This window comes from Hylobates moloch, unplaced genomic scaffold (assembly GCF_009828535.3).
Source record: "Hylobates moloch isolate HMO894 unplaced genomic scaffold, HMol_V3 SCAFFOLD_18, whole genome shotgun sequence".
Lineage (NCBI taxonomy): Eukaryota > Metazoa > Chordata > Mammalia > Primates > Hylobatidae > Hylobates > Hylobates moloch.
In genome coordinates, this window is record NW_026652293.1 from 79,091,343 (window position 1) to 79,118,927 (window position 27,585).

The 27,585-nt window shown below is 42.4% G+C and overlaps 1 protein-coding gene across 7 annotated transcripts in view; it reads left to right on the forward strand.

Moving 5' to 3' along the window:
- The window catches only part of CNST (consortin, connexin sorting protein), a 111,578-nt gene that overhangs the window by 41,946 nt on the left and 42,047 nt on the right, over window positions 1-27,585 (forward strand). For all 7 annotated transcript variants that reach the window (XR_009210700.1, XR_009210701.1, XR_009210703.1 and 4 more), the window contains exon 3: window positions 23,905-24,110. Coding sequence is in view for 3 of the 7 variants with exons in the window: in XM_032136235.2 (XP_031992126.1) it covers window positions 23,905-24,110 (206 nt within the window). In the remaining 4 variants the exon portion in view is untranslated. The remainder of the gene's footprint in view (window positions 1-23,904; window positions 24,111-27,585) is intronic.

The window sequence follows — 27,585 nt, forward strand, 5'->3', positions numbered from 1 at the left end:
GAGACCTCATCTCTACAAAAAGTAAAATAATTTGCTGGGCATGGTGTCCTGCACCTGTAGTCCCAGCTACTTGGGAGGCTGAGGTGGGAGGATCACAGCAACAGTGAGCTGCGTGGTTGCACCACTGCACCCCAACTTGGGAGACAGAGTGAGACCCTGTCTCAAAAAAAAAAAAAAAAAAGAAAAACAAAAAATTTTTCATTGTAGTTAAAATGACAAAATTTTAGGTAAATATTTTCCTAAAAACTAATGGCCATTACTTATTTATTATTATTTTTAACATTACTTCTTACCTGGGGGGAGAAAAACAATGGAAATTAATGTGTTTTTTTAACAGCTTTATTAAGATGTAATTCGTATACATGCAATTCACCTACTTAAAATATATAATTCACTGATTTTTGGTATACTCACAGGGATGTGTAACCATCAGCTGTCAATTTTAGTATGTTTTCTTCACCACACAAAGCAGCCCCTTACATATTAGCACCTACTTCTTACTTCCTCTTAGACATCCCAACCCGAGGCAACCATTAATCTACCTTCTTTTTCTATAGATTTGTCTACTCTGAACATTGCATATCAGTGGAATCATACAATAGATGGTCTTTGACTGGCTTCTTTCATTTAACATGTTTTCATGGTTGACCCATTTTGTAGCATATATCAGTACTTTGTTCCTTTCCGTGGTCAAATAATATGCTGTTGCATGGATAGATCGTATTTCATTTATGCATCAGCTGAGGGATGTTTGGGTTGTTTCCACTTTTTGACTATTCTATGGACATTGCTGTACAAGTTTTTGTAGAGACATGTGTTTTCATTTCTCTTTGTTATATATCTCTAGGAGTGGAATTGCTGGATCATATGGTAACTTTATGCCAGTTTTGCAAGGCAACTGCACCATTTTACAGTCCTGCCAGCACTCTATGAGGGTTACAGTTTCCCTACATCTTCACCAACACCTGTTAATATCTGACTATTTGATTATCTCCATGTAGTTTTAAAAAACTTGTAATTCATATACCATAAAATTCACCTTTTTAAAGGGTACAATTTAGTGGTTTTAGTATATTCACAAAGTTGTACAATCTAATTCCAGAACATTTTATCCTCCTGGAAGAAATCATGTACCCATTAGCAGTCATTCCTCATTCTTCCCTTCCCCAACCCCTGGCAACCACTGTCCCATAAATTTTATACATTTGTATGAGACAAGTTTAGATGATGTGTTTTATGGTCGTCATAACAACAGTAGATATTTACTCAGCACCAGTCACCATGGTATCGAAGCATGTGACAAAACAGTTCAGCAAATGGCAGGAAGCCAGAAATAGGCAGCACATGGAAACTGGGAAGGGAAGACCTTTCTCAGTTGACCTGCCACTATCAGTGCCCTGACTTGTTTCACAGTGTGGCCAGCTGAAGGATGACAAGGAGGCTGGAACCTTAGAAAGGATCTTAGAACCTTAGAAAGCCTGAGTCAGGCTGGTGTAGTGAGAACGAAGACTTTGGATTTGAATCTTGGTTATCTGAGTCTCAGTTCTGCCTGTTCTTACCTGTGTGATCTTAGAAAAGGAGCTCATTTCCCTGAACCCCTTTTCTCCTCTGTAAGGAAGGCTGATCCTACATATCTTGCAGGAGTGTCCTCAGAATGAGTGACTCTGTATGTAAAGCACTTTGTAAAGTACCCAGCATAAAATAGGTTCTTCTAAATGGTAGTTGTTGTGTTTATGTGTGTCACAAGATGGTATTTATTTATTTATTTATTTATTTAAGACAGGGTTTTGTTCTGTCACCTGGGCTGGAGTGCAGTGGCATGATCATGGCTCAAAAACATTCTCAAGTTCCGAGGCTTAGGTGATTCTCCCACCTCAGCCTCCCACGTAGCTGGGACTACAAGCGCGTGCCACTACACTCAGCTAAATTTCTTTTTTTTTTTTTTTTTTTTGTAGAGGCGGGTTTTCGCCATGTTGCCCAGGCTGGTCCTGAATTCCTAGGCTCAAGCCATCCACCAGCTTTGGCCTCCTGAAGTGCTAGAATTAGAGGCATGAGCCACTGCACCAGCTACACAAGATGATTTTTGAGTGGCATGACTGGGAGTACCATTAAGTAAAATTAAGAAATTAATTTGATTTGACTTTAAGTCCATTTTACTTCTTTTGTCGGTACTTTTTTTATTTCCTAGGAGCTTTTTAATACTCTTTCCAGGTGTACCTATCCCTGCCCCACTCCCCTAATGTACATTCTTAAAAATGTATTTCCAGTTCCATACTAGTTTAATGTCAGATGCAACATGCTTTTTGGGATGTTAACTGATATCAAAAGTAATAACTAGCAATGCCATAAAATATGAATCCCCAAAGGCCTATTTGCATTTTTATATATTGACTTTGGCTATAGTAGAACATTGATAGCTGGCCTCTAAATCAGCTTTATGGAGTCAATTGGGTAATATCTGTATGGCCAGAGTTGAGATCCCTGGTATTGGTGGGGACTGTGGTGAACAGGAGTCTACATCATGCCCTGCCTAAGTGCATTTAAATTTTTAAAATGTAAATGCCTGGCTAATCCCCTGTAAGCAGAATGATAGGGACTGGGGTTGATGTTTTGTGACTGTAACCCATTCTACTCACTAGGTAGATACATGGACAGTTTAACTCCCTTAGGACTACATACCACACTTTCAGAATTCAGAAGTCCTGGTTTACCCTATTTCTGCTCCTAGTAGATGTTCCACCTCTTTTAAATTAACATTTCTTTGGACAATGATATGCAGAAATAGTAGCCTCTCATTTTACTCTTCCTTTAAGGGATTGATCAATGAAGGCAGGTCATGTCTTTTCTGAAGGTCAGCTAGTAAGAATAGAATAAAGAGTTCCTGATTTATATAGAGTCAAATAATTTCACAATCAGAAGAGACTTCAAGGTCACTAGCCAAAACCGTCTTAGAAAAAAAAAGCCCCAATATTAAAAGTGTATTAGTTTTCTATTGCTACCGGAACAGGTTATCACAAATTTACAAATTTAGTGGCGTTAAACACACACCACCACAAATTTATTATCTTACAGTTCTGTAGATCAAGAATCTGACATGGTTCTTACTGGGCCAACATCAAGGTGTTAGCAGGGCTGTGTCCCTTTCTGGACGCTCCCTGGGAGAATCTGTTTCCTTGCTTTTTCCGGATTCTAGAGGCTTCCCACATTCCCCAGCTTCTGTTACCCTTCCTCCTTCAAGGCCAGCAGTGGCTTGGAAGTGAGCCCAAGTCCTCACATTGCATCACTTTGACCAGCTGACACTTCTGCCTCCCTCTTCCATATTTAAGGTCCCTTGTGATTACACTGGGTCCACCCATATATTGCAGGATAATCTCCCTTTTTAAAGATCAGCTGGGCTAAGATCAGCTGGGCTGGGCGCAATGGCTCACACCTGTAATCCCAACACTTTGGGAGGCCCAAGCGGGCAACATATTTATAAGTTCTGGGTATGGGGACATGGACATCTTTGGGAGCTGTTATTCTCCCTACCACAAAAAGATTTTAATTAATATAGACTAGATGATAACTAAACAGAATAACTCTTCACTTTATAAAAGTTTTTCTGACATTATTTTGTAGACCCATATAGGCTTACTTGGTCAATAGACATTTATTGAGCATTGTATGCTGGGCACTGTAAAACTGCTGGTGCACCTCCCTTTCAGTTTTGTTTGCTCAAGTGAAGGAGCCACGTAACTAACACGTGCAGTCTAGCAAGATGGGAATCATAAGTAAGCACATGGTCATGGAGGTAACCTGTCCTGGAGGGTTAGAGAAGGTCGTCAGGAGGAGTTGGTGTCTAAGCTGAGTTAGGACAAGTAGGTGCTAGTGAAGTAAAAACAATGGGGGCGAAGAGGAGAGGAAGGACATCAGAGATGGCAGGTGCACCGTGGACTAGAGCTCACAAGACAAGAAGAGAGCATCCTACATTTCAGCATCTGCCAGTATTCCTGCATGAGCAGAATAAAAAGAAAGAGTGAACCAAGGGGAAATAGTGGAGAGTAGAGCAAAAGAGAGATGGAGGCTTAGAAGATTAGCAAAGTCCAGCTTATAAATTGTTTTTAACATTACCAGTTTGGGCCTTAACAACAGGTTTGAATAAGGGAATTGCATTTTTTAGAAGATTCTTCAGTCTGCAGTGTGGAGAATTGGTTGGAGCAGTGCAAGATTAGAAGCAATACATAGTTAAGGGGTTTTACAATAATCTCTGCAAGAGATGCTGGTGATCTGTAATGAGAGAGTAGCTGTACAGCTGGAGAGAAGTAAGTGAATTCAGAGTTACTAAGGAGGTGGAATTAACAGGACTGGATCATTAATTAGATATGAAAAAAAGAGTCCAGGATAGTCTAATTCCCAGTTACCAGGTTTAAGCACCAGGATGCTTGATAATGCCATTTATTGATGTACTGACCATAGGAATACAGGGAGAGAAAGAGCAAGTTTGGAGAGAAGAGAGTAGAAGACAGTGTTATGCTTTTGGGTCAGGTGTCTGGGGTGTCTTAGACGTCTAAGTAGACATGTTAAACAGGCTTCTGATCTTAGCTAGAGATACAGATTTGGGAGAGCTGCTAGAGAGGGCCTTAAAGGTGATCTACTCTCACCTCTTAGATTTTACATATGAGGAAGTTAAAGGTTTAATGAGAGAATACATTGTTCATTTTTGCAGGAGAGAGAATAAGAATTAGGATGTGAATCTAGGGCTCCTAATGAGCTAGAATGTGTTTTTATGCATCAGAGTCCTACTTCTGCCACTAAACAATGAGACGCCAGGCATGGTGGCTCACACCTGTAATCCCAGCACTTTGGGAGGCCGAGGCAGGAGGACTGCTTGAGTCAAGGAGTTCAAGACCAGCCTGGGCAACACAGTGGGACCTGGTCTTTACAAAAAAATAAAAAAATTAGCCGGCATGGTGGCATACATCTGTAGTCTCAGCTACTCAGGAGACTGAGGCAGGAGGATCACTTGAGCCTGGGAGGTCAAGGCTGCAGTGGGCCATGATCACGCCACTGCACTCCAGCCTGTGACAGAATGAGACTCTTGTCTCAAAAAATTAAAAAACAAAACAATACAAAACAATGAGGTTCTGTTGGTAGGGTAAAAATGATAATGAGCCACCAACTGTTACTGATTTTTTCTATTGTGGAAATATTTGCCAAGCATTAGGAATACAGTAAGGGCAAGGCAGATCTTGTGCTTACCCTCCTAGAGCCCTGGTGGAGTCCAGTGGGAAGGCAGGTATTAAATAACATTAATGACCTGGCATGAGGGCTCACACCCGTAATCCCAGCACTGTGGGAGGCTGAGGCGGGTGAATCACCTGAGGTCAGGAGTTCAAGACCAGCCTGACCAACATGGAGAAACCCCATCTCTACTAAAAATACAAAATTAGCTGGGCATGGTGGCACATGCCTGTAATTCTAGCTACTCAGGAGGCTGAGGCGGGAGAAACACTTCAACCTGGGAGGCGGAGGTTGCGGTGAGCCGAGATCACGCCATTGCATTCCAGCCTGGGCAACAAGAGCGAAACTCAGTCTCAAAAATAAAACAAAATAAAATAATAAATAAAATTATTGCAAAGGTGTATAGTCTGCTTGCTTCTAGAACTGACACACACTCACTGTGTGTGTGTGTGGAATGGAATGGAGAGCAGTCTGGAAGATGGTAGGAGATGAGTTTTGAAGTATTACCTCTTGGGTATTCTGAATGCTAATGAGAGAAAACCCTTTAGCGGAAAGCTTAGTTAAGGGTTGATAGTTGGGAGTAACATACCACCTACTTATAAGAGGACCCTAAACTGATGTTTAGAATGATAAAAATGCATTCCTTGCTGTTATCTAGCTCTTTCCAACAGACTGCACCATTTCCAGGAGTGTTGGGAAAGGTGTTTGTTACAATTGAAAGTACAAACGTCAGGGAAGGGAACAACAGAATATAATAAAAAAGCAGAAAATTGAAGAATTGTGCATGGTCTGCGTATTAGCTATCTCTTGCAGCGTAACAAAACTTAGCTGAAAACAGCAAACGTATCATCTCATGGTTTTTGTGGGTCAGAATCTGTGTGCGGCTTAGCTTGGCGCTTCTGACTTAAGTCTCTTATGAGGTTGCAGTCAAGGGTTGGCCAGGGCTATAGTCATCTCAAGGTTTGATAGAGGTTGGATAATCTGCTTCCAAGGTCACATGGTTCTTGGCAGGCCTCAGACCCTTGCCACGTGGCCCACTCCACAGGGCTGCCTTACACCATGACAGCTGGCTTCCTCCAGGGCTAGCAGTCAAAGAGAGAGAGCACTCAACCTGGAAGTCATACTTTTTTAATGACCTAATTTTGGAAGTGATATTCCATCACTTCTGCATATTCCTTTCATTACAAGCAGGTTACTGGGTCCAACTTGTACTTATGGGAGGGGGTTGTACAAGGGCACGAATACCAAGAGGCAGGGATCACGGGGGCCCATCTTAAAGGATGCCAGGAGAAAGTCGGTGCCTCAGATTGTGGCAAGGGCCCCGTGAGAATGTAATGGCAATTCTATCCACAATTCCTTTTTTCCCTCTGAACACCTTTCCTGAGATTGCAGGTGGAACCCAGGATATATGATGGTACAGACAGCCCAGTTAGATAGTTTTCTTTTTGTCTAGTTTTTTTTTTTTTTTATGATTTCAGTCATGCTGTTAAAATGCAATATCTATGCAGAGAGAAGGTGAAAAAGAAAAGAATTACAATCAATCAAACATTTCAAATTCTGTCCAAAAAAACAGCATTCTCCAAGTCTCAGTAATGAGTTAGGTATTTTTTAAGTAATGTGATATTTTATGTGAAGAAAAATTAAGAAATCAAAACTAAGAAATTAAGAGATTTACCTCCAGATGCATGGGAGTATTTATGCAGTTACATACATATTAACCTAGATGAATGAAGACTTTTTAAAAGTTTTTAGATATAAGAATATAAGCTATATTTTAAAATATGGTATTTTATTATTGATTTTATAGGACTCAGATTAGTGGAAGCTTAATGGAAACATACACTTAAGTGGGAGTTTAGGGGCTCTTGGCTTCTCAGTTCTTTACTGTGAAAGTCAAACTTTCCAATATTTAATAGTTTTCTAAATAGTCACCTTTTGCTTTTCTGTTTACTCCTTTTGTTTTTACTGGATCACGATCTCTACAAAGAGTGACTGTTTTATCTTCATTTGTTTAAAATAATGGTTTCTAGGCATCACTGATAGGGTCAGAACTACAATTGATTAAGAGTTTTTTGTTGTTTTTTTAAACAAAGTTATATGCACCTGCCTCTTAGTTAGTAAAAGGCACACAAGTGAACAGTTGAAAATGTAGTCACACAAATGAAAAGCAGGTAGAGGTTATATGCATGCAATAGAGTACTATTTGGCAATGAAAATAAATAAAATCCTAATACATGCTGTAACATGGATGGATCTTGAAAAGGTGCTAAGTGAAAGAAGCCATATGTGTGAAATGTCCAAAATAGGCGAATCTATATGGACAGAAAGTAGATGAGTTGGCTGCATAGAGCTAGGGAGGCAGTAGGGGGTGGGGCGACAGCTAAAGGATGTGGGATTTCTCTTTGGGGTCATAAACGTTCCAAAATGTAACATGGTGATGGTTGTACAACACAGTATACTGAAGTAAAGCCTTTGAATTACGTGTTATGAGAATTATATCTCAGTAAAGCTGTTAAAAAAAGGCTGGATGTGATGGCTCACACTGTAATCCCAGCACTTTGGGAGGCCTAGGCGGGTGGATCACCTGAGGTCAGGAGTTTGAGACCAGCCTGGCCAACATGGTGAAACCCCATCTCTACTAAAATTACAAAAACTAGCCAGGGGTGGTGGCACGTGCTTGTACCATTATAGGCATGAGCCACCCCGCCCGGCTACTGGAGAGGCTGAGGCAGGAGAATTGCTTGAACCCGGGAGGCAGAGGTTGCAGTGAGCTGAGACCGCGCCATTGCACTCCAGCCTGGGCGAAGACGCAAGACTCCATCTCAAAAAAAAAGGGCTTGGTGGTAGTTGGTTTGGTGATATGAAGAAACGGTATAGTTATTTGTCTCCACAGAATTTAAAAATTACTAGTGTAATGTAAATTGATGTAACAACTTTCTGTAAACTATAATAAAATGCCATTAAATGTGTTTCTCTGTGCCTTTCTTTTGACCTATTGAAAGTTCAGAGTTGACCCCGGGCTTCTAATGCTTCCATTCTTAAATGGTTTCATTAATTGCAAAGAGAATCTCTGATGTCAGTAGCTTTTAGAGAATTATGGAATATTAAAGAAGGGGGGCTTTTAAGGAAAATTTCACTGTTTGGTTTGCTTTGGCTATTAGGCTCTCCCCCTTCTCCCACAAATATATATATATATATATATAATATTTATATTTATTATTATTATTATTTTGAGTTGGACTCTTGCTGTATTGCCCATGCTGGAGTGCAATGGCGCGATCTCCGCTTACTGCAACCTCTGCCTCCTGGGTTCAAGTGATTCTCTTGCCTCAGCCTCCCAAGTAGCTGGGATTACAGGCACGCACCACCATGCCTGGCTAATTTTTGGATTTTTAGTAGAGATAGAGTTTTACCATATTGGCCAGGCTGGTCTCAGACTCCTGACCTCATGATTCGCCTGCCTCAGCCTCCCAAAGTGCTGGGATTACAGGCGTGAGCCACCGCACATGCACCATTATTTTTGTTTTGAATTTAAATACATGCCTTTATATTTGTTAGAGAAACAAAATATGTTTATTTTCAGACATACAAGAAAATCATATACTTTCTTACAAGGTCATGTAAATTTTGAGAATTTTTTTTATTACAGAGAACCAAAGAATATTTTATATTTGATAGTTGATGAATTCAATGTGCTTGGAATGAACAGGGAAAATATGGTAAAATTTAGCCATTTTCATATTAGCAAAGTCAGTGTACTTCCAATGGATAAACAATGAATTTAATTGGATTTGAAAAATCCAAAATATGGTGCTTGAGTTGTTTGTGGACCTGGATAAGTAGTTTTAAGAATTTGGCTAGGCATGGTGACTCACACCTATAATCCCAGCATTTTGGGAGGCCAAAGCAAGGGAGTCGCTTGAGTCCATGAGTTAAAGAACAGCCTGGGCCGGGCGCGGTGGCTCATGCCTGCAAGGCTCTAATATCAGTTCGAACCCCGGGAGTGCGCCGACAGACAGCACGAGGCAGTGTGGAGCAACACGCTCTTTCAATGAGCGCCTGGGTGCAGACGGGCTGAGGCCTAGAATGGCGTCAGCCCCATGTGAGGACGGGGCAGGGGTTTTGTAGCCTCCTGTAAACAGGAAGTGTCCCTGTCTGATGTCACCACTACGTGGTATCCGGATGGCCTCTCTCTCCATCCTCAGGGGTACGTGTCTTCCGGCCAGCCCTCTTCCTGTCTCTGCTTCTCGCTGACGCACACTGCTGGTGCAAGTGGCCTCGCGCCTCGGGGCTGGGCCTGAGAAGGGAGGAGTTCTTCATCCCCCCAAGCTTTCAGGCCCTGGGGAGAATCTTTCATTCCTGTCTATTTGGTTATAGAAAAAGGGAAAAGGGGCGACTGTCTCAATAACTACTTCAGTCGTGACATAGGGGGTGGCGTGGGCACCTCGAAAAAAAGAAAAAACTTAATTTTGGGGGTATTCTTGAGAGATGGGTTGGTATCCATGGTGTCGTTCTAGCAGGGGCATCGTCTGGATTGTCTAACTGTAGCTTCAACAAGAGTTTTAATGGCTCTTATTATCAGTGGGATAACAAAGGAGAGCAACAGGAGGACCCCAATGATGAAGATTACTGTCCCTACCAGCGTTTTAAATCCTCCTAAATTAGAGAACCACCCTCCTAGAAGGTTTGTCGGGTCCCATCCCTTCCAGGTTTGGACTGGTACATGGGCTACTTTTCTGTTGTTTGAAGCGATTTCTAGAACCGCTTTTCCGTTATCGTCTATGTTAAGACAGCGATTGGAGATATTAAACTTACCACAGACCGCACCCCCTTCTGCTAATAAGTAGTCTAGTGCCAGCGTGTTTTGATAAATTGCCGCGCGCATTTGGTTTTGTTGTTGCGCGAGCATTTCCAGGGCTGAGGCGGTTTGGTTAGTGATTATCTCTAGAGCAGCCTGTAGTCTAATATTCTATTTAGCATATATGTTGGAGTGCGATAACCCCGTGAACCATCCTCAGCCCAGGTGGCAGGACCGTAATATTCGATGATCCGTTGTGGAGGCCACTCGTCTTCTCGCCGTCTTTGGCTTCCTCCTGCCTTTAAGGACTGTTTTTCTCTGGTTATCATATGCAGGGACCCCGAGGGTGTTGCCCGCCTGCTTTGGAAGTAAAATGAATCCAGGTTTAATTGTGTCTAGGAAGCAAGTACCTTGCCAGTGATAAGGCAGCCGTGAGTAAACCTGGGTTCCACACATTCAAAGGAATCCATCAGGGGCAGTCCATTGTCAGCTGGTGTTCCTAGGACTGTCGCATAGTGCACTTAGGTGAGGGTACGCGGCAGAAGGGTTAGTGGTGTTTGTACAGTTCCAGGCCTTTTTTGACAAGACGCAACTGAGGTAGCTTAAGTTAGAAGGAGACCAGGCTCCGGGGGGTAACCTTGGCCACGACTCGGCTGTGGAGGCGTTGACTGTTAGGGTTTGGTGACAGGGGCTTTCACCTACGGCGCGATGGGTTTTATCAGTCCACTTGCGGGATTGCACGCCCTCCCTCTTACTGGGTTGGTAAGTGTCCAGGACTGCGGGCGTTCCTGAGAATTCAAAGTGAGGCTGGGGTTTTGAAATGCTAGTAATTAAGGGGGAATGTCTGTCCCATACCACGGCCACGTTCACTCCTGCGGGCTCCCCTACATATCCAGCAATTGGACACGTTCGTGGTAAGCGCGATGCCCTCTCCTAGATCTACAAACCGGTTTTTTCCTGGCTAGTGAGGGGATACGTCTGCTTATGGTTTTTGTATAAAGGGATGGAAGTACCACGGGTGATTTTCGGGGGAGTTAACCCCGGGAGTGCGCCAACAGACAGCACAAGGCAGTGTGGAGCATCGCGCTGTTCTAGTGATCGCCTGGCTGCAGACGGGCTGAGGCCTAAGATGGCGTCAGCGCCACGTGAGGACGGGGCAGGGGTTTTACAATCTCCTGTAAACAGGAGGTGTCCCTGTCTGATATAACTGCTACGTGGTACCCGGATGGCCTCTCTCTCGATCCTCAGGGGTATCTGTCCTCGGGCCAGCCCTCTTCCTGCTTCTGCTACCTCGCTGACACACGCTGCTGGCGCAAGTGTGCCTTGGGACTGGGCCTGAGAAGGGAGAAGTTATTCATCCCCCCAAGCTTTCAGGCCCCCGGGAGAATCTTTCAACGCTTACAATCCCAGCACTTTGGGAGACAGAGGTGAGCGGATCACGAGGCCAAGAGATCGAGACCATCCTGGCCAACATGGTGAAACCCCATCTCTACTGAAAATACAAAATTAGCTGGGCATGGTGTCATGTGCCTGTAGTCCCAGCTACTCAGGAGGCTGAGGCAGGAGAATCCCTTGAACCGGGGAGGTGAACATTGTAGTGAGCCGAGATTGCGCCTCTGCACTCCAGCCCGGCAACAGAGCAAGACTCCGTCCAAAAAACAAAACAACAACAAAACAGAACAAAACAAAACAAAAACCAGCCTGGAAAACCAGCCTGGAAAACATAGAGAACCTATCTCTACAAAAATAAAAAAATAAAAATAAATAAATAAATAAATAATTTAAATTAGCTGGGCATGGTGGCATGTGCCTGACGTCCCATTTACTCAAGAGGCTGAGGTAGGAGGATAATCACTAGACCCCATGAGTTCGAGTTTGTGTGATCCTGCCACTGTACTGTAGCCTGGGCAACAGAGACCCTGTCTTTAACTTTTTTTAAAAAAAGAAGAGGTTTAAGCATTAGCATAACAAATTGCATGCTTGGGCAAATGTCTTACATAGTTTTAGTTTTTAATAAAACACGTTAAAGTGTAAAATGTCTAATCAAACTTCTGAGAGGAAAAATAGAGAATCCAAACATTGGTGCTAATTGACATGTTCTACATAATTTAGATTCTAAATCCCAGAAATATTTATGTGTACTAATCGTGCCTTGATTAGAAAGCCTGAAGCAAGCTCTAGAAAGTGGTGGAACTTGAGGGAATCGCTGTAAATGCTGCATGATAAACAGGATTTAAGCCCATGGGTTACCTGCTTTTACAACCTAAGCACCAAGGGATGGGGAGCCTTGGGCGTTAGCAGCCTAAGGGAGCTCTTGTTCGCATGCATTTGTCAAATTCTACTGGAGTTTCATGAAGTTCATTTTAAGACTGCCACCTGAAATCAAGTCCAGTGGCTGTTCTGTCTTCCCATCTCTGTATTGACATTAAAACCACTTAGTCAACACTCAAGTGCAAGAATAGTGTTGCCACGTTGTATACCTAGTAAATTCTGGCTGTACTTTGTATGTCACCTTATTTAATCTTTTGCCATTAGTTTACAAGAAGACGGGTTGAGCGAGTCAGGTTGCTTACTTTAGGTTACCAGGGCGCTGGACTGCAGCCTTAAGCTCTTAACCGAAGCCCTGCATCACTCCCTCTGAAGGCAGAGGATGCAGCCCGGGGGTATGGGAGGGAACGTGGCACATGGAGCACGTGGTAATTATGTCATAATTACATAATACATTCTTTTGGCCCGAGGTCAGGTCAGAAGGAAGTTGACTAATTTCCAGATTTATTTCAGTCATAACACCCGTGTCTAGTGTTGAGGAAAAGGAAGGGATGTTTCCTGTTTGCTGCTTCAGTATGGTTAGCCAATGACTGGAGGTATTTAAAAGGTGAGCACTGGCCAGGCACTGTGGCTCACAACTTTAATGCCAGCACTTTGAGAGGCTGAGGCAGGCGGATCACCTGAGGCCAGGAGTTTGAGACCAGCCTGGCCAACATGGCAAAACCGAGTCTCTACTAAAACTACAAAAAATTATATGGGCATGGTGGTGGGCGCCTGTAATCCCAGCTACTTGGGAGGCTGAAGCAGGAGAATCGCTTGAACCTGGGAGGCGGAGGCTGCAGTGAGCCGAGATCATGCCGTTGCACTCCAGCCTGGGCAACAAGAACGAAACTCTGTCTCAAAAAAAAAAAAAAAAAAAAAGGTGAGCATTGTCCTTCACTCTCCTTTCCATTTTCATGGCATTGATCCGAACCTTAGAGGATGAAACATGTCAGAAAAAGGGAGCAGAGCAGAGAGATTCTTGCACAGGAACCACATCAACTGTGTGCTAAAATTTATTTCTGATCTGCCTTCCAAAATTATGCCCAAGATATTCATCAGCATTAATGGGTAAGGCGGTTTGAGGAATTCAGTTATGCAATGACTCAAAGACTCATTAAATCACAGAACTGAAGACATTTTTTTCTGTACATAAATGTGCCATTTTAACCATTTCACTCTACAGTTCAGTGGCATTAATTACATTCATAATGTTGTGCAACCATCATTTATATCTATTTCTAAAACTTTTATCTCCCCAAACAGAATCTCTGTGCCATTAAACAATAACTCCCAGCCAGGCGCAGTGGCTCAGGCCTGTAATCCCAGCACTTTGGGAGGCCAAGGCAGGTGGATCATGAGGTCTGGAGTTCAAGACTGGCCTGGTCAAGATGGTGAAACCCCATCTCTACTAAAAATACAAAAAATTAGCCAGGCATGGTAGCGAGCACCTGTAATCCCAGCTACTTGGGAGGCTGAGGCAAAGAATTGCTTGAACCTGGGAGGCGGAGGTTGCAGTGAGCTGAGATCGTGCCACTGCATTCCAGCCTGGGCGATGGAGCGAGACTCCATCTCAAAAAAAAAAAAAAAAAAACTCCCCGTTCTTTTTTACATTTTCTGTCTTTTTATTGATACTCTCATTTTTTCCTACATTGTCTTCCTGATTTCCTTTAGTTCTTCATCTATGGTTTCTTTTAAGACAGTTGATTTAAATTCTTTGCCCAGGAAATTCAATGTCTAGGCTTCTTCCAGGATGTTTTCTATTTATTTCTTTCCCCAGAATGGTCCACACTGTACTGTGTTTTCGATATGCTTGGTGATTTCTTTGTATTGAAAACCGGACATTGGTGTATTGTGATGTGGTAACTCTGGAAATCAGGGTCTCACCTTTGCTCAGGGTTGGCTGTTCTTGATTGCTGAAGCCTTAGCTTGTGTTTCTTTTCCAGTCTTGCAGATTGGCTTCTGCTCAGGTACTCCTTTAACACTCAGCCAGGTCATTTATAATTCTGCCCCAGCCTTCACTTCTGCTTGCACTAAGTTTATGGGTCTTCTCTGGCCCTTTCTAAGCGTGCGTTGTGTCCTGAGCTGTCGCGTGTAGCTTTCTGATTTCTACAGTATACACGAACATTTTTGAATGCTCTGATTTCCCAAGGAAGCAATCTTCCTGACTTTTCCCCCTGGCTTTAGATTGTCTAGTTTATGTCTCAACCATAATTTTTTTGCACCCCCTCACCCGCTTGGCTGTGGGTTTTTGATCACCTGACAATATTTTCCAGCAACACCTGCTGCTTTCTGCTCTGAACGTGTTCTGAGTTTTGCAACAGACAGGCAAGTGCCTTGTTTCAGTCTTTGGGTAGCCCCAGACAGATTAGAACAAACACAGTGATTTGCAAGTAAGATCTGCTCTGCTCCCTTCAAAAGCAAGTACTGGGGTGCCACACTGGGAATGAGGGCTGCTGTTGAGCTGGGGAAAGGGGTGAGGCAAGGGCAAGTAAAAACACCCAAAGCTTTGCTACTCTTTTAACATTGCCTTTCTCTTGATTCGGTGGTCACTGTTTTTCTCAGGCATAGCTTTGTTTTCCAGAGTTCTAAGAAAGTTACTTCTTACAGTTCTGGATGTTGTTTTTTTTTTTAAATATTTCTGTGAAGGCCTGAGTTCGAAGCTGCCTGTTCTGCCATTTTGCTTATGACACTCAAGGCTTTTTCATTTTAGGGCTTCCAGTAGCAAGAACTGTGCCCAGAGGGATGGAATTAGATCGAACTGTTCTGAAAGAGTACTACTATTTCATATTTTTATACAAAAGCATATTTTAGATAAAGATGTCATTGATTTAGAAACTCAAACCAATTAATCTTTGGGAAGTAATATTATCTCTGTTTTAAAGATGGAAAAAAACAGCACAGATATTGAAGTCTCAAGACACTGGTTGAGATAGAGTTAAAATAATAGAGCTTTAGGAAAACAGTTAAACATAGAATTACCATTTAATCCAGCCACTAACTTCTAGGTATATACCCAAAAGAATGGAAAGCAAGGACCCGAGCAGATACTTGTACACTAAGGTTCATAGCAGCATTATTCACAGTAGCAAAAAGGTAGAAACAATCCAGATGTCCATCAACTGATGAATGGATAAACAAGATGTAGTATATACATATGAAATGTTCAGATTTAAAAAGGAATGCTAATCTGATACACGCTACGTATGGATGGATGGATGGATGCTGCAGCACAGACAAACCTTGAGGACACTATGCTAAGTAAAAGAAACCAGACACAAAAGGACAAATATTTTATGATTCCACTTATGTAAGGTATGTAGAATAGGCAAATTCATAGAGACAGAAAGTAGAATAGAGGTTTCCAGAGCTGGAGAGAAGGGGAATGAAGAATTAGTGTTTTATGAGCACTGAGTTTCTCTTTGGGATGATGAAAAGTTTTGGAAATGGATAGTGGTGATGATTGAACAACATTGTGAATGTATTTTTTTTTTTTTTTTTGAGACGGAGTTTTGCTCTTGTTGCCCAGACTAGAGTGCAGTGGCACAATCTTGGCTCACTGCAACCTCTGCCTCCCAGGTTCAAGCGACTCTTCTGCCTCAGCCTCCCAAGTAGCTGGGATTACAGGTGCATGCCACCACGCCCAGCTAATTTTTTGTACTTTTAGTAGAGACGGAGTTTCGCCATGTTGGGCAGGCTGGTCTCGAACTCCTGACCTCAGGTGATCCACCTACCTCAGCCTCCCAAAGTGCTGGGATTACAGGCGTGAGCCACCGTGGCCAGCTGTGGATGTGTTTAATACCATTGAATTGTATACCTTAAAATGATTAAAATGTTAAATTTTGTGTTATGTTTTTTAAAAAATTAGCCCCCCAAAACCATAGCAGGTCAGGTGCAGTGGTTCGAGCCAATAATCCTAGCACTTTGGGAGGCCAAGGCGGGCAGATTGCTTAAGCCCAGGAATTTGTGACCAGTCTGAGCAACATGGCGAAACCCCACCTCTACAAAAAATACATAGAAAAATTAGCCAGGGAGTGTGCACTTGTTGTCCCAGCTACTTCAGAGACTGCAGTGGGAGGATCACTTGAACTGGGGAGGTCAAGGCTGCAGTGAGCCATGATTGCACCACTGCACTCCAGCCTGGGTGACAGAGTGAGACCCTGTCTCAAAAAATATATATATGTAACACTCCAAACTCAGTGTTAGGGACGTACAAAGCTTAACTAATTGCTGAGTTTTAAAACATAGTTCTCGAGCATTTATTATTTACTATATGCCAGCCACTGTGGTATATGCTTTATGTGGATTATTTCATTTACTCCTTACCACAGTCTTATCAAGCATAATACAGTTAGCTCCAATTTATAAATGAGGGATCCGAAGCACAGAGAGATTAAGTAACATGCCCAATGTCATTGCTAAAAAGTATATCACTGAGATAAAGTACATCTCAGGACTTCATCCCAGGTAGTCTGACTTCAGACTTTGTGTCTAATGGTTAAACTATAATATCTCACTTTTGCTGAACTTTAAAAGTGTGCTTAAAGCAATACATGACTTTCCACAATTTGCCACAGAACAGTTATTGCACATTCCTTTCCTCAGGGTGTGTCGGTGGCTATAATTCCTGCCTGCCAGCCTCAGCAAGACGAAACACGATCAGAGAAAAGGTGGATGGTTCACTCTTAAGGGAAATGGTGGATTTGGGTTTGTTTCCATAATTGTCTCTGAAGAATGGCGTAACCTTCTGTCAGATTTTTAATTTGATCTAGTTTCATTGCAGTGAAAGGAAGCTTTAACACTTGGATCAAAGAAAGTGTTTGTATAAAAGCAGCGAATGTAGTTTTGAATGATAGGGTACTTGTACTCTGAATAGTAGTATACAGTATTTGAATCATATGAGGCCTTTTTTTTATTCTTTCTTTCTGTCTCCCTCTTCCTCTCCCCTCCCCCCCTCCCTCTCTCCCTCTCCTCCTCTTCCTCTCTCTCCCCTCCTCTTTCCCGTTCCCTCTCTCTCCCCTCGTTCCCCTCCCTTTCTTGCCCCTTCCTCTCTCCTCTCCTCCTCTTCCTCTCTCCCGTCTCCCTTTCCCTTCTCCTCTCCCCCCTCCCTCTCTCCCATCTCCCCTTTTTATCTCCTCCTCTCCCCTCCCCCCCTCTTCCCTCCCCTCTCCCCTTTCCCCCTTCTCCCCTTTCCCTTCTCCTCTCCTCCTTTCCTCTTCCCGTCTCCCTTTCTCCTCTCCCTCCCTCTCTCCCATCTCCTCTTCCCTCTCCCTCCCCTCCTTTTCCTTCCCTCCCTCTCCCCTCCCTTCTCCGTCTCTTCCTCCTTTCCCCATCTCCCTTTTCCTCTCACACCACCGTGCCCGGCTAATTTTTTGTATTTTTAGTACAGATAGGTTTCACCATGTTGGCCAGGCTGGTCTCAAACTCCTGACCTCAGGTGATCCACCCGCCTTCGCCTCCCAAAGTGCTGGGCTTACAGACATGAGCCACCGCACTCGGCCTGCATGAGGCCTTTAAATAACCCTTCCCTATCCTCAAAAATGCCCATCAGCTTAGTTTATGTCATCAGTAACACTACAAGTTGAACATCCCTTATCCAAAATGCTTGAGATTGGAAGTGTTTCAGATTTCAGATTTTTTTTTTATTATGGAATATTTGCATATATATAATGAGATATCTTGAAGATGGGACCCAAGTCTAAACACAACTTTTTTGTGTTTCTTATACCCACCCTGTATATAGAGACTGAAGGTCATTTTATGCAATATTTTAAAATAATTTTATACATGAAATAAAACTTTGACTGTAACCTCTCACATGAAGTTAGGTATAGAATTTTCTCCATGTGGCATCTTGTCAGCACTAAAAAAGTTTCAGGTTTTGGAGCATGTCAGATTTCAGATTTACAGATCAGAGATGCTTAACCTGTATCATCATAAATATAATAATCGCCACTCTTTACCTAGGCCTTGGTGTTTTTGTGTGACATCTTTCCAGTCCCCATTTTGACTGCAATAATTTTTTTTTTTTTTTTTTGGAGACAGAGTCTCGCTCTCTTCAACCTCCACTTCCTGGGTTCAAGTGATTCTCCTGCCTCAGCCTCCTGAGTAGCTGGGATTATAGGCATGCGCCACCACACCCAGCTAATTTTTGTATTTTTAGTAGGGACGGGGGTTCCCATGTTGGCCACACTGATCTCGAACTCATGACCTCGTGATCTGCCCGCCTCGACCTCCCAAAGTGCTGGGATTACAGGTGTGAGCCACCATGCCAGGCTGACTGCAATAATTTTTTATTCTCTTAATTACTTACTAACTAGAGTACCGGCTGTGAGATTTTGCCCTTAAACATCCAGTCACATCATTTTCCCAATCATGCAGAGAAATGGTTATATCCCTTAGTTATATTAACAGATGGCAGCTCAATGCTAGATTATTAAAAGGAACATGAATGTCAGGGTACATTCCTAGTGTTTTAAGGTAGAAGTCATTAGAGGATACTACTATATTGTTTCACAAAATGCCTCTTGACCACGATCAGAGATAGATTCTAAGCTAAGTGGAGCAGTTATATGTTAGAACTGACACAGAATTCAGGCAATGTGAGCAATTGAATAAAATTTCTCAATCCAGGTAATTTCCCCAGTCTTTGGCCCATGGTTATTACAAATAATTTTTAAAAAGAAATAAAACCCCTTCACAGCTACTCGGGAGGCTGAGGCAGGAGGATCCTTTGAGCCCATGAGTTCAAATCCAGCCTGGGTAACATAATGAAACCCCATCTCTGGGCCGGGCGCGGTGGCTCACACCTGTAATCCCAGCACTTTGGGAGGCCGCGGCAGGCGAATCACCTGAGGTCGGGAGTTCAAGACCAGCCTGACCAACATGGAGAAACCCCATCTCTACTAAAAATAAAAATTAGCCTGGCGTGGTGGCACATACCTGTAATCCCAGCTACTCGGGAGGCTGAGGCAGGAGAATAGCTTGAACCCGGGAGGTGAAGGTTGCGGTGAGCCAAGATCATGCCATTGCACTCCAGCCTGGGCAACAAGAGCGAGACTCTGTCTCAAAAAAAAAAAAGAAAGCTCATCTCTGAAAACCTCAGTAGGCTCATGTAAACCGTCATCTCCACTGTAGAGCTTAATGAGGTTGACAGGTCTTAAATTAGGTCTTATGAATGTACCTGTTACTGTCTTTAAATACTTATAAAATAGCATCACCAAGTTATTTAATGGGTAGTTTTTAACTATAGGTCACTTGGCTTTCACAGATGACAACGATAAATAGAACTTTTTGTTCTTGTCTAGCTGTATGGATTCATATGTGGCAACAGAATGCTTCATTTATATTGAGTGAGATTTTGTAGGGAATTACATGGGGCAGTATGTTTTGATTTGGTTTTTCTCCTTAACTATAAATATATCTTGAAAAGTTTTTGTGTATTAGAAGGAATTTTAGGTCAAACATGGTGGCTGGCACCTGTACTGCCAGCATTTTGGGAGGCCAAGATGGGAGGACCAGTTGAGTCCAGAAGTTGAAGACAAGCCTGGGCAACATAGCAAGACATCACCCCCACCGCCCACTCAGAAAGTTTAAAAATCATCCAGGCTTGGTGTTGTGTGCCTGTGGTTCCAGCTACTCGGGACGCTGAGGTGGGAGGGTTGCTTGAGCCTGGGAGGTTGAGGCTTCAGTGAGTCATGATTGTGCCACTGCACTCCAGCCTGAGCAACAGAATGAGACTTACTTTTTTCTTTTTTGAGATGGAGTCTCACTCTGTCCCCAGGCTGGAGTGCAATGGCCCAATCTTGGCTCACTGCAATCTTCGCCTCCCGGGTTCAAGTGATTCTCCTGCCTCAGCCTCCCGAGTAGCTGGGACTACATGCATATGCCACCATGCCTGGCTGATTTTTGTATTTTTAGTAGAGACGGGGTTTTACAATGTTGGCCAGGATGGTCTCAATCTCTTGACCTCATGATCCACCCGCCTTGGCCTCCCAAAGTGCTGGGATTACAGGTGTGAGCCACTGTGCCCGGCCAAGACATTTTTTTCAAGCAAAACTTTGTAAGACTCATGTGACACCAAATGTAATAACAAAAGTTTTTTGAAATTCACATGGAAAAATACTAAAATTTCCATATTACATCATGAATGCTTTATTAATATTGTTTTAAAATCTTAGTATATTATAAAGACACACAATTCACAATTGTCAACTCACAGCACATCAGTCTAAGTACTCCTGATTATGCTGTTTATTTTCTTTATTATTGCTTTTACTAAAAATAAGCTCTTAGAATATTATCCCATACTAAAAAGAAATGAACTGTCAAGCATTAAAAGGCATAGAGGAAAATTTAATTCATGTTACTAAGTGAAAGAAGCCAATCTGAAAAGGCTACATATTGTATGATAAAGTGTTAAAAAATATATAAAAGCTCAATGATGTTCAAACCTACAGTACTGGTTAATAATAACCTAAGCAATTTAATACTCCAGCCTAGTTCTTATAACTCCTATTATTCACTATGACATAAGTCATATAAACTTTATTAGCTTTAACTACCCTTTCCTCTGAATGTTTGTCCTCAAATAAGATTGGACTTGTCTCAGAAGTGCTTTACCAATCTTGTGACCTTTTTCATTTAAGTGACAATAAAGCTGTTTTTCAGGCTGAGACTTAGGAGCACTCCTGCTTTTTGCATGCACTGTCTCATTTAATCCTCACACTAATATTATAAGGTAGATGCAATAGCCCCCATGTTACAGAGGAAAACATAGAGGATCAAGGAGATTAACTTGCCAAAAGTACGGCTAATAAGTAGGTGAAGCATGCTGGGAACTTAGGGCTGCCTTAATATCCATGTCATTCTTCCAAATCTTTGGCAACAGTTTTCTAATATGAGTTGTTTGCCCCACTAATGTTGTGAAACTAAGAACGCCGTATTTTAAGTGACTTAAAATTCCAAGTAACCAGAATATGGCTAATGTTACTTTCCTATTTTATATGTGCCTAAAGTACATCCTTGGTCATTTCATCACATGTATAACAATTGCTATGATTATTTGAGCCACGATAGAATTCTATTCTAAGAACTTGGCAGAGCTAGAAACAAGAACCTGCTCTTTGATAGGGAGTATTGCAGCACGCTTCTTGCAAGGACATTCAGTTTTCTTGCCTGAAAAGCAAGCACACCACTATTTGTATAGTCACCAATCTAGGCAAGGGAGGAAGAATGGTTTCAAAAATATACCCAGAAAGGAACTAGAAGATACTTGTATTAGGTGGGTAACCTTACCTTCCATTATCGTAAATAGTTGCTCAGGCTTCTTCACAGTAATGGTCTGCATGTCTTACATAGCAAAATCTCTGGAGATTTTGAATGTTTTTGATGGTCAGAACTAGAGAACTTCTCTATCCAATCTCTTCGTTTTAGATAGGGAAACTATATAGGTCAGTGAGTAAAATGTCTAATCCAAGGTCTCTTGGAAAAATAATAGCACAACTGAAGTCTCTTGCTCCTTTTCCATTGCTCTCTGATTTTATATTACTCTGTCCCCGCAAGGAATGTTATCTCGAGGTAAGATGGTTTTGTATAGTAATAGTTATCTCTGAAGCTCATGGATTATCTGACAGATAATCCTTTTATAGTATGAGTCTTGTAAGTTTTGCTAATGTCTTCAGTGATTTAGTGTGACCCATCTGAGCCTAGATCATATTTTCCTTCCCCTCCCTACACTCAATGATTAAAGTACGATATTCATTCTAATTGCCCATTAGCCTCCTGCTGCTCTTGGAATCCTTAGACTTCTGTGGGCTTTTGGAACTTCTGCTGTTAGGTTTCATGAATAATAGTCCCCCTTCTGTTGTGTTTCTCTGGTTACATCATTTTATTTACCAATGTATTGCTTTTTAATATCGGTAACATTGAATATTAAAGTAAGTGATAAAATGGATCAAGCAGGAAACTTGACCATTGCAAATCGATGCTAACTAAGTAACCGAGATAATCACGATGCAGGTTACCGATTATCCAGGACTTTTTTTGGTCTCCTTTGGAAAGGGAGTCATCAATTCTGTCCTTTTTCCTTACCTTTGAAAGTCCATCCTTCTTTGGCAGTAGTCTTCAAGGGTTTTATTTAGCTCCCTTTTACTAAAAACGAGCATCACAAAATCTCATCTGTTTCTTACAAAGAAGCCTGGAGTAATACCCTCATAACTATAGGGGAATAATGTCATCAACAGAAGAATGGAATTTGGGAAGCTGACCTTATCACAGTCTGTATGAGATTAAATGTCTTGGGCATAGTAGTGTGGCTGGAGAAAAGGGAAAGAAAACACTAATTCTCTTAGTTTCTTTGTAGTTCTCCCTGGAAAACTCCTTTACCCACATTGGCACCCTTTTGGTTTTGCTACTATGGTGGTTAGAGAATTAGAAAGCAGAAGAATCACCTATGTTTTTAGAAATACCCTAAAAAATGGCAGGCCATCACTGGGCCTTGTACTTCTAATGGCTAAAATGTATAGTGACATAAAGTGTCTAGAAGAGAATTCTCTAAAATACAAGTAATCACTGTAGGTGATTTTTTAAAGAAGCACAGCACGTGGAATTGTAGTGTTGAAGACACCATGCTGGGTTTCACTGGACTAACCCCTGTGCTGCCGGAGTTGATCTGAAATAGAAGATGACATCTTATACCAATTACTGTACTGCAACCTAGCATCATACGAGGCCATATACTGGCTTCAGAGGAAAGTAACTTGACTTCAAGCTCATTTTATAGGGAAAGATGTGGATTTTATTAGAGTAGAACATAAATAGGCTTAAACAGGAGGAAAATATTCTAGATGTTAGGATCTGTAATTGCTCAGAAAGGCAGGGAGTATTTTACTTTGGGAGATGAAGAATGGGCCAGTCTGGCCAGGGCAGTGGGTTTCACGTTCAAATCCAAAGATATGAACTAGAGGGCAGTAGAAGGCAGGGCTCTGGGCACACTCTACAGGGAGGACGGCTTCAGTCGTGGTGCATGCACGCGATGGGCTCTGGGCGCACTCTACAGGGAGGACGGCTTCAGTCGTGCATACACACGATATTACTGAAGAAGATCCTTTCTGAGGCAAGCTAGCTAAAGGTATGCACATAGGCAGATAGTCTCTTAAATTTGAACATGAATATTAAAACTGACACTGAGATTTCAGTGAAGGGTGAAGTTATAATTTATAAGAGTGTTTAAGATTTGGTGTATTTCAGTAGCTGTTAAGCATTTATTTATTAGTGATTTTTGAGAAGTTTGTGTTACTTCTTTTTATTAGGAAAAACATTTCACTAGCCATTAGCTCTGGCATCTGAATTCCTGCTACTCTCCTAGCATCTAGAAGTATTTCTGATGTTATCAGGCAGAGTTTAATCAGAAAGACTCAACTTCTTTAGTGGTTTCATATGATAAACACATTTACCTTCCTGTTCAGGTCTGTTTTAGTTTGGGCAAGCCAGGGCATCAAACTATATGTAATCGTTTTAATGTGTTACACCTTCATGGGAATTGATCCTAACATAGGCATTTTCTTTACTTCTTAAAGGACTTTTTTCAGGAGATATTGCACCTTTAATGCAAGAAAAAGTACTAAGTGCAGTCACACATGCTGTTGGTGATGAAGAAGCTGCTGAAGTAAATGCTAATGAGCAGCCAGAGGTGCCGAAGCTTGTTCTGCAGTCTCTGTTTTCACTTATACGAGGTGAAGTTGAGCAGTTGGATTCAAGAGCACTTCCCCTTTGCCTTCATCAGGTACTCTGGTAAACCCTTCACTTTCAGCCTCACGAAAATTCTCCTAGCAGCGTTTGGAATGATCTAAAATGCTGTCTTGGCTGGGTGCGGTGGCTCACGCCTATAATCCCAGCATTTTGGGAGGCTGAGGTGGGTGGATGGCTTGAGCTCAGGAGTTCAAGACCAGCCTGGGCAACATGGCGAAACCCCATCTCTACAAAATATACAAAAATTAGCCAGACATGGTGGCACGCACCTGTAGTCCCAGCTACTTGGGAGGCTGAGCTGGGACGATCACTCAAGCCTGGGAGGCAAAAGTTGCATTGAGCTGACGTTGCACCACTGCACTCTGGCCTGGGAGACAGAGTGAGAGAACCTGTCTCTAAATAAATAAATAAATATAAAAATAAAAAATAAAATGCAATCTCTGTAATTGATTGTGTCCCACTCATCACTGGTGAGCCTGGGGGAGGGTGACCCTAGTGAGATATTTGGCATATTACTAATTGATGGCCACACCTTGGCCTTGGATAATCCATAGTTTAAACAGTGGCTCACTTTTTAAATCAGCGATTAAGCTGTGTAAGAGTTTAATAAGCATCTACCAGGTGCCAAAGACCCTGCTGGATGCTGGGTAAACAAAGATTACTTAGCAGAATGTGCCCGTAAGAGAGCCCCTGCGGAACAGGAGCAACAGTTATATCGATAAGTAATTGTGGAATTTTGTGTTCAGTGTTAGAGTAAACATATGTTAAAGATTCAGCAGCACAAAATGAGTGATTAATTATGCCCTGTGGACAGTTGGGAACAGAAGGCGACTCTTGAGCTGGGTTTTCCAGGCTTATTAGGCACTCAGTGGATTAACAGAATGAGCTGGTACAGGAAGAGATCAGCCTGTGAAAGCCATGGCTGGGATATTATTGGAGATGAAGATGGAAAAAGAGGAGGTGAGATTGAATAGCTGGTGACATTGAGGCTTTATTTGTAGGGACTGGGAATTTTTAATTATAAGAGTGCCTGAATCACATTTGAATTTTAGAAAAAGAACTCTTTTGAGAATTAGGAGGGTATATATGTTAGAGGATGGAGAGGCTGGAAACTGGGGAGACTTTAGGCCAGTGATGAGGAAACTTTTTTTTTACATAAGAGCTAATTCAGAAGAAATTAAGATATTTGAGCTGTATTTTATTTTTTATTTTTATTGTCTTTATTTATTTATTTATTTATTTTGAGACAGAGTCTCACTCTGTTGCCCAGGCTGGAGTGCAGTAGCATGATCTCAGCTCACTGTAATCTCCATCTCCCAGATTCAAGCCATTCTCCTGCCTCAGCCTCCTGAGTAGATGGGATTACAGGCGCATACCACCACGCCTGGCTAATTTTTGTATTTTAATAGAGATGGGGTTTCACCATGTTGGCCAGGCTGTTCTCAAACTCCTGACCTCAAGTGATCCACCCGCTTCGGCCTTCCAAAGCGCTAGGATTAACAGGTGCAAGCCACTGTACCCAGCCTGCATTTTATTTTTACATAAAATGAAAATAACTGGTACATGGGAATGGAGAGAGTGATTTACTTTTGTAATGAGAAGTGAATAATTTTTAATTTTTAACCCATTTAGAAAAAAACAGTGCAGCTGGCTGCAAGTGCCCAGTTTTACATAAACATGCTCTTTGAGGCTGAAGCAAATTTGACTAATTGTCAATGTGAAAATAAAGTAGAAAAACTGTTCTTGCAGTTATTTCTAAACAGAATTTGTCTCTAATCCTAATGTAACAAAAACGGATATGATGTTACATTAGGATCAGAGACAAGAGTATTCTCAGGGCAAACAGAAAATGGGATAAAAAGTAGGCCGGGCACGGTGGCTCATACCTATAATCCCAGCACTTTGGGAGGCTGAGGTGAGTGGATCATGTGAGGTCAGGAGTTCGAGACCAGCCTGGCCAACACAGTGAAGCCTCATCTCTTCTAAAAATATACACACACAAAAAAATTAACCAGGCATGGTGGCACACGCCTGTAGTCCCAGCTACTCGAGAGGCTGAGGCAGGAGAATTGCTTGAACCCGGGAGGCAGAGGTTGCAGTGAGCCGAGATTGTACCACTGCACTCCAGACTGGGTGACAGAGTGAGACTCTGTCTCAAAAAAAAAAGGAAAATAGGGCCAGGCGCGGTAGCTCATACCTGTAATGCAGCACTCTGGGAGGTCGAGGCAGGCAGATTGCTTGAGCCCCGGAGTTCAAGACTAGCCTAGGCAACATCGTGAAACCTTGTCTCTACAAAAAAAAAAAAAAAAATTTAGCCAGGCACGGTGGCGTGCGCCTGTAATCCCAGCTACTCAGGAGGCTAAGGTGGGAGGATTGCATGAGCCCAGGAGTTTGAGGCTGCAATGAGCCGTGATTCCACCACTGCACTCCAGCCTGGGTAACAGAGTAAGACCCTGTGTAAAAACAAACAAACAACAACAACAACAACAAAAAAGTTCAATAGGTTTTGTCCCAATTCAGGAAAATGTATACTTTTACAAATTTGTATTACCTCCTTTATGAACTTGAAGAATGCCTCTGAGGAAATGTATACTCCTGGCCTCTAAGCTGTCATGAACTCACCATTGTTGAGGAGCACCAACACCAAGGCAGCTTTCTAATCACTCAGCTTTCACTGCATTTGAACAGTGGATTGCACGGCAATCTTTTCTCTCCTGGGAAAGAAGATTAGAGAATACAGTGGTGGTTTAAAAGTATGGGCTTTGGCCCTACCACAAGCTAAGTGGCTTTTGGTTTCTTCTGTGGTAAAGTAATAGAGGATTAAATGAGATAATGTATGTAAAAGCACTTAACATATGTTTCACGTACAGTAAAAGCCGAAGAAATATTAAACATTTAAACTCTATTCCTACTGTCACTAATTCAGAGATTGCTCATTGGAAATCAAGGCTGGGGATCAGCAAAGAAATACTGATGCCATTAGAAAGCTGAGACATCAGGGTGACAAGATTCGGTTGATGGCTACCTCCTCAGCCCAAGAAGACAAAATATCCTGTCACCTCCCAAGGGACACACAAATCAGGGAGGGATGGAGGTATATTTTATTCATTTTAGTAATTCCCAGCACATCACATGGTATATTTCACCTAGATTTGCCAGTTGTTGATATTTTAATCAAATTTTTGCTCTTTTTTTTGCTGGGACTATAGGCACGCGCCACTGCGCCCAGCTAATTTTTGTATTTTTAGTAGAGATAGGGTTTCACCATGTTGCCCAGACTGGTCTTCAACTCCTGATCTCAGGTGATCCACCCGCCTCGACCTCCCAAAGTGCTGGGATTACAGGCGTGAGCCACCGCGCCCGGCCTTTGCTGGGATTACAAGCGTGAGCCACCGCGCCCGGCCTTTGTTGGGATTACAAGCGTGAGCCACCGCGCCCGGCCTTTGCTGGGATTACAGGCGTGAGCCACCGCGCCCGGCCTTTGCTGGGATTACAGGCGTGAGCCACCG